The 8,207-nt window shown below is 41.0% G+C and overlaps 1 protein-coding gene across 1 annotated transcript in view; it reads left to right on the top strand.

Moving 5' to 3' along the window:
• Positions 1–4,636, top strand: part of GTF3C6 (general transcription factor IIIC subunit 6) — a 10,299-nt gene extending 5,663 nt beyond the window's left edge. The window contains exon 6 of the mRNA XM_006760182.2: positions 4,279–4,636. Coding sequence (XP_006760245.1) covers positions 4,279–4,577 — 299 coding nt within the window. The 3' untranslated portion in view covers positions 4,578–4,636. The remainder of the gene's footprint in view (positions 1–4,278) is intronic.
• Positions 4,637–8,207: the final 3,571 nt, after the last annotated feature.

Below are 8,207 nucleotides of genomic sequence, written 5' to 3'. Positions count from 1 at the left end.
AGAGAGAGAGAGAAATATCAATGATGAGCCCTGACCCATTTGCTCAGTGGATAGAGTGTCGCCCTGGGGACTGAAGGGTCCCAGGTTTGATTCTGGTGAAGGGCATGTTCCTTGGTTCCGCGCACATCCCCAGTAGGGGGTGTGCAGGAGGCAGCTGATCGATGTTTCTCTCTCATCGATGTTTCTAATTCTCTATCCCTCTCCCTTCCTCTCTGTCAAAAGATCAACAATAATAAAAATATCAATGATGAGAGAATATCATCGATCAGCTGTCTTCTACATGCCCTCCACTGGGGGTCGATCCCGTAACCCAGGCATGTGCCCTGACAGGAAATCAAACCATGATCTCCTGGTTCATAGGTTGACACTCAAAAACCACTAAGTGACACTGGCCAGGCTCTTTTTATTTATTTATTTTTAGTTAAAATTCTTTGTAAGTAGAGAAGATATGATGATAGCTGTTCTGGATTCCGAAGGTGTAAGCTCAGGATTTACTGGAAACTTTTGGCAGCTGCAGCAATCTTTCCAAAAAAAACTTACAGCTGGAAGAAGCTGGCTTTATATGTGAGGGAGGGACTGGAGGACCATAGTTGTTATTCCGGAGTCTAGTTCCTAGTTAGCATTCATTTAGCCTTCTCTAGGTGCTGATTGTCCCAGACTAGACTATAGACCAGTGCTACTTGCACCCATAGCAGGCACATATTTGTAGAGATGAACAAATAACCACCCCATGGTTTAAAAGCTCATTGCTCAAAGACATATTTGAAACCCTTGTAAATATGACTCTAGTGATGAATATTTATGGTTCGATAGATTTATTATATTTTAAGGAATTAACATTTGAAGGTACACTAATCATGTAGAAATTAATTATACCAACTAACATAACTACAGGACAAATCTTTGTTCTTATCATGTATACCCCTAAAGTCTCCCCTTTTTTAGGCATTCTGAAAGTAACGGGAAGAAGGAGGTACTTGACGTTCTGGAATGACCCCGAAAAGGAGATACATATCAGAGAAGCTTAGCTAGCTTTAGATACTCATTCAAGCAGATTATAAAATTTCCTCTCCTGTAGTCTTTAATAATCTGATAGATCTTTGAGAAGATGTTGGTGTTTTGTTTAATCAAATAAATTAGTAACCAAGTATTAGTTACCTATTGCTGCATAAGAAATTACCCAGAACTTAACGACTCAAAACAACAACAAAAAACCCCAACTCTCTTACACAGTCTCTGTGAATCCAGATTTTGGGAGTAGCTTAGCCAGGCGGTTCTGGCTTGGAATTCATGAGGTTGTAGACAGTATGTTGGCTGGGCTGCAGTGTCTGAAGACTTGAGCAAGGCTGGAAGATCTAATTATATAGGATAGCTCACTCACATGGCTGGCCAGTTTGTGCAGGCTGTTAGCATGAGGCCTCAGTTCCTTGCTTCCCCATAGTACTATTTGAATGCCCTCCTGAAATGGCAGCTGGCTTTTCCCAGATCACATGGTTCTTGATGTCATTTATGAATAGCCTTAGAAGTCATTCTGTCATTTCTATAGTATCCTATTCAGTGTGGGATGGGACTACACAGGGGCTTGAATACCAGGAAGGTGAGGATCATTGGGGACCATCTGGAGGCTGGCCACCAAACATGGCAATATGCTGGAGGCAGAACAGAATAAATAGGAGATGTAGCCCCAACCTTTTAGGAACTAGCATTCTAAAAGTAAGTCACATTGAAACACATGGCTCAGTGTAACAACACCCATTTCATTCACCTTATTTTAAGTATCTGTTAGGTGGCAAGTATCATGTAAAATAAGACTAAAGAATGGCTTCAATACTTGCCTGGCAGGGGAGATACCATGATCACGAAGGTGGTTTTCCCAGGGTGAGGCTTATTTATTGCACTGTGGATGGGCTGACCCCTGTGATTTCCTCAAATGTGGGGAATTCTACTGCATAATTTGTGGTAGTGGGGGACTGTGTGCTCTCCTGTGAGGGCGGGGCAGGGGGGAGGAATGACTTCAAGATTTTGAACCTGGGTGAGTGGTAGTATAGTACTCTTGCAGAAAAAAATATAAAAGCCAGTAGTTGAAACTGAACTAGAGAGAAAAGGACTAATACATTTTTGATGGAGACTTTATAGGCATAACATATGAGAAGACATGGGATCAATAATTAGGAAGTGTCAACAAACAGTTGCAAAAGAGTTAGTTATGGTGAGGAACAGCAGATGGAAGTGTGAATAGGGTGGTGAGATAGGTTGGGGTATCTTAATATCTGTCAGAATTTTGAGAATGAGACTAAACAGCTTGGGCTTGCAATAGAAATTAATGAGGCCCCAATAAATCAATAAAAAGGGGGAAAAGAATGAAGCAGATAACTGCAAAAAAACCTAGATTTTGTTGCAACACTGGGGGAAAAAAATCTTAACGTAATCTTAAACTTTTTCACAACAACCCAGAATACTGTTACAAGTATCAAAGATTTTTAAGCATTAAATATTAACCATGAAACTATAAAAGAAGAAATTAAAGAGGATCCATTGAAAATATTTGCCTGAAAGGGTAATAAGAATAATAAAAATTACCATTGGAGCAATTTTTTTTAGACTTTAAACTTTCTTTTTTATTGTTTAAAGTATTACATATGTCTCCTTTTTCCCGGATCGACCCCTTCCCTGCCAAGACTGACCAGCAGACCCTGAGCTCTGGATAAATGGATTACTCTGACACATGTTCCTGTGAAAGAGGGCTAAAGGACTGCTTGGCTATAGCAACCAAGCAGCCCCATTCGCCTGCCTCCTTAGGCTTTTATTGTAACAGCTTGAACTAAAATTAACTATTAGATACTATCAGCAGGGTAAGCATCCTTGAGAAGACACATGCATTTGTAGTGTCCTTTAAGCGGGGATGTTCGGAAGTCTAAATATAAAGATTCCAGTGAAACACCCAGGGGCTCAGACTTGTTTGGAAAAGGCAAGGCAGGGGTTGCTGCCTTTGGCAAGGCCTTCCTAGAGGCCCCCAACCTTTTGGAGATTCCTCCTTACAGACTTTCCAACCAAGTCCCATGCTTCCCCACACTCCCTGGTCACTCCCACCCCCCAGGACAAGCCCCCACCACCCCAGTGTCCATGTCCATTGGTTATGCTAATATGCATGCATACATGTCTTTTGGTTGATCTCTTAAACAGCCCCTCCCCCCCCGCCTTCTTTCTGAGGTTGTACGGTCTGTTTGGTGTTTCTTTGTCTCTGGATCTATTTTTGTTCATCAGTTTATGTTGTTCATTATATTCCACAAATAAGTGAGATCATGTGATATTTATCTTTCTCCAACTGGCTTATTTCGCTTAGCATAATGCTCTCCAGGTCCATCCATGCTGTTGCAAATGGTAAAAGTTCCTTCTTCTTTATAGCAGCATAATATTCCATTGTGTAGATGTACCACAGTTTTTTAAGTGCATCTGCTGATGGGCACTTAGGCTGTTTCCAAATCTTAGCTATTGTACATTGTGCTGCTATGAACATAGGGTTGTATACTAGTATGTCCTTTCTGATTGTCATTTCTGATTTCTTGGGATACAGTCCTAGAAGTGGGATTGCTGGGTCAAATGAGAGTTCCATTTTTAATTTTTTGAGGAAATTCCATACTGTTCTCCAGAGTGGCTGCACCAATCTGGGAGCAATTCTTGATTGTAGGGGTTTATTGAGGGGTTAGGGCATTGACTATGACTATGGAAAGGAACAAACATTTTTCAAGGTTTTTGTTTGTTTATTTGTTTGTTTTTGAGACGTGTTTTATTTGACAATTGGATGTCCCAACTCAGAATGACATATATGTGTTGATTTGAGATGATAGAATAGAATCCTCTATGGTCATATGAAAACTAAGTGCATAAGGAGAAAATGGTAGAGAAGTGACAGTTTTCTTTAAGGTTTGAGATGGCAGTGAGAGCTCAAATTATCTCTCAGAATGAGTTGGAAATTGAACTATGGGAAGAAAAGCTTGTAGCAGTAACTGAAGCAGATTACTTTTAGTGATTTTGATGATGCATACCCTATATTATTGGGCCTATAAGCATAACAAGGTCTCCATGTAAGATGGAAATTTTGTGATTATCAGTAGTTATAGGGACCATGATCCTTGGTTTATGTTGGTGTTTCACTTTGACATATATTGATGGGATGAAAATTTAAAGAAAAATATATTTAAGTAACTAAAATTTTTTTTTCATGTTTCTTTCTTGGTTTGTCTTCCCACCTTTAAACACTCCCCATATCCCCATTAGGTGGTGTGGAATGGCTGCAAATCGAGGACAATGATTTCTCCAATAGACCCAACATGATTTGTAACTTTCTACATGAAAATGAAGATGAAGAAGTTGTAGCTCCAGCCCCAGATAAACCGTTGGAGTTGGAAGAGCAAAACATTCAAATGAAGTTTAATTCAAACCTGAGCTATGAACAGGAAAAACCACCACACTTGGAAATAGAGGATTCTGGTCCTCTTATTGATACTCCTTCTGAAACAGAAAGTTCTGTGTGTATGGAAACTCAAGATGCTGCCTTAGAAATCACTCCTAGATAAAATGTTTTTAATAATAGAGTTTTTTAAATTTTTATATAAAATAATTGACTGCTTAGCTTTTATTTGTTCACTATTTTATTTTTATTGGTTGTACACATTTTCAATCTCAGCTACAACTTGATATACCAGAATCATTAAAGACCAGATATAAATAGAATTTTTAAAAAATATGGTTGTTTAAAAAATAGTTAGCCCTGGACGGTGTGGCTGAGTTGTTTGGAGTGTTCTCCTGTACACCAAAAGGTGACCAGGTTTGATTTCTGGTCAGGGCACATACCCAAGTTGTGGGTTCCATCCCTCGACAGGGCGGGTACAAGAGGCAACCAATAGATGTTTCTCAAATCTGTGTCTCTCTGTCTCTCTCTTCTTCCCTCCCTCTCTAAAAAAAATCGATATAAAAAAAAACATTCTCGCCGAAACCGGTTTTGCTCAGTGGATAGAGCATCGGCCTGCGGACTGACAAAAACATTCTCAGATGAGGATTAAAAAAATACGGTTAAAATGACTATAGGGAACTTTCTCTGATGGTTCTTCATTTATTTTTTAAAAATATTTTTATTAGTTTCAGAGAGGAAGGGAGAGAGAGAGAAACATCAATGTTGAGAGAGAATCATTGACCAGCTGCCTCCTGCATCGTCCACACTGGAGATCAAGCTCACAACCCAAGCATATGTCCTGACTGGGAATTGAACCATGACCTCCTGGTTCATAGATGGATGCTCAACCACTGAACCATGCTGGCTGGGCTCTGATGAGTCCTTTAAATTGGAGGTTTACTAAGGTAGGTGTATAAGTTTTCTCTTGCAATCATCACAAATTACCACAACTTAGTAGATCAAAACAACAAAATGTATTTTCTTATATTTTGTAGGTCTGTCTGACGTGGGTCCCAGCTGGACTAAAATCTAGGTGTTGGTAGGACTTCATTCTTTTTTAAAAAAATATATTTTTATTGGTTTCAGAGAGGAAGGGAGAAGGGGAGAGAGATAGAAACATCTATGATGAGATAATCACTGATCGTCTGCCTCCTGCACGACCCACTGGGAATCGAGCCCACAACCCGGGCATATGCCCTTGACCAGGATCGAACCTGGGACCCTTCATTCCAAAGGTTGACGCTCTATCTACTGAGCCAAACTGGCTAGGGCAGGACTTCATTCTTTTCTGGAGTGGGAGCTAAGAGGTAAGGGTGAAGGATATTTCCTTGCTCATTCATTTATTGCCAGAATCCAGATCCTTGGAATGAAGGATCAGGGTCCCCTTTTCCTTGCTCTCAGCTAAGTCATTCCCAGCCTCTAGAGGCTGCCTGCATTCTTTGGCTCATGGTCCCCTTCTCTTCAAAGCCAGCAATGGCAGGTCACATTTCCTCTCCTGCTTAACATCTGTTCTATTCTTTTGTGTGTGTATTAATCCTCACCCGAGGATATTTTTCGATTTTTTTTAGAAGAATGGAAGGGAGGAGGAGAGACAGACAGAAACTTCGGTGTGAGAGAGACATTGATTGGTTGCCTCCAGCATGCACTCGGACCAGGGCCAGGGATCTGAGCCTGCAACCGAGGTATGATGTGCCCTTGACCAGAATTGAATCTACGACCCTTCAGTCCTCAGGCTGACGTTCTATCCACTGAGCAAAACCAGCTAGGGCTTGCTGCTTCTATTATCTTTGACCAACCTTTCTTGCCTTCCACCTTTAATGGTCTATTTAATTACATTGGGTCCACCTGGATGACCTCACTATTTTAAGGTGTGTAACCTTAACTGATCTACAAAGTCCCTTTTGCTATGTAATTTAACATAAACAGGTATAGAACTGATCAGTAGAGCTTAAGAACCTTTGAGGGGTGTCATTTTCCAGTCTACCATAGTAATTATACATCTGGGAAAAGAAAAATAATTTAGAAGTGCTTAAGGATAAAAGTAAAATTCCTCCTTTTTCAGCTGTAATTCCATTCCTTTCCCACTTGACTCTATTATTGGAATTCAGTTGTAAGAGCCATTCTGTTGTGATGACCTAGATCTGCTGCTCTAATTTGTATTTTTTTACATAAAATATTCACAAACTTTGATACATTGTTATAGATCTACTGTATGAAATTGCCAATATTTGATTGTTTCTAAGTATAAAAAGACAATTTCATGTGGTACTAATAACTTAAAACATATCTTACATTAATTATATCTTATAACTATTGGATATAATTTTATATTATGACAGGTTAGATAACTAATGTTATAGTATGAGGAATTTTTCTTCAATAAGTTTTGTAACTTAAAAACAAAAAATTTATCTTGACTTAAAACATTTCCAAACTATAAGCATGTATATCTTCCCAATTTTTACATCACTTTGGTCTCAGTTTTTGTTTAATAAAAAGCTTATTGATCGAACTGGAGAGGAGAACCAAGATGGCGGCATAGGTAAACACCTGTACTTGCTGCCTCTCACAACCACATCAAAACTGCAACTAAAAGACAAATATCATCCAGAGCCACGGAAAGGCTGGCTGAGTGGAAGTTCTACAACTAGAAGGAAAGAAAAAAGCACATTGAGACTGGTAGGAGGTACAGAGGTGCAGAGGTGTGGAGGCGCTCGTGAAACAGGCTGGCAACTGGGTGCGCTGTTGTTTTTTTCAATCGGGAGGGAGATACAAGCTCCCGATTGCTCTGAACTCCAGTTCCGGGCGAGACTCTGGGGACGCAGACTCATACGGGGAGAAACTAGACTGTCTGGCATTGGGACAGGAACATGAGGGCAGCTTTCTCTCAGAGGTGCTCGCAGCCATCATTGTTCCTGCGTAGGGGCTCAGGACGTGGAGATGCGGGAACCTCCCTGGTGTAGGGCTGACCGGCAGCCATTGCTGTTTGCTCCACCCTGGTGATTCCCTGAAACCCCGCCCCAATCAATTTACAACCCCACCCAAGCTGCTTTTGCATATGAATGGCCTGTGGTTTCTTAGCCTAGCCTAACAAACTGCAGCTGGGTCAGAGAGCTCCAAAGCTTCCAAAAGAAGGTCCACGGCTTGGCAGCAGTAGCCTGCCTTGCTTCACAGCTGGGCCTCATCTGGGCACTTCCAAACTCCAAACAAAGAGGAGGAATCTGCAGATCTTGCTGTAGCTCCTGCTGGATGGCCTCAGACAGTGGCTGACTTTGCACCTCCTTGGAGATCCAAGAACCAGTGTACCCAGTTGTCAATGTGAAACCATACCAGATTACAACTCTTCACATTCGTAAGTGACACACTCAAGGGGCAGACTCAGCACCAAAGCCCGACTGAAGCAAGTCCTGCCCCATAAGGGTGTCTCCAGCACAGCAGCTCTTCCATTGTAGACACAGCTGGTCCTCACAGCCAATTGGCCTGGATGTCAATTCCTCCCAGTGATACCAACAGCAATCAAGGCCTACCTATAAGTGCACACAGCCCTCAAAGGGGTGCATTTCTCAACAGAAACTGCAGGCCAGAAGGGAGTGGCAAGAAATACTCAAAGTGATGAATACCAAGAACTTACAACCAAGATTACTTTACCCAGCAAAGCTATCATTCAGAATTGAAGGTCAGATAAAGAGCTTCACAGATAAGAAAAAGCTAAAGGAGTTCATCACCACCAAACCAGGATTATATGAAATGCTGA

This window comes from Myotis davidii, unplaced genomic scaffold (genome assembly GCF_000327345.1).
Source record: "Myotis davidii unplaced genomic scaffold, ASM32734v1 scaffold196, whole genome shotgun sequence".
Taxonomy (NCBI): Eukaryota; Metazoa; Chordata; class Mammalia; order Chiroptera; family Vespertilionidae; genus Myotis; species Myotis davidii.
The sequence above is the reverse complement of the archived record's forward strand: the minus strand, read 5'-3'. Positions and strand labels throughout refer to the sequence as shown.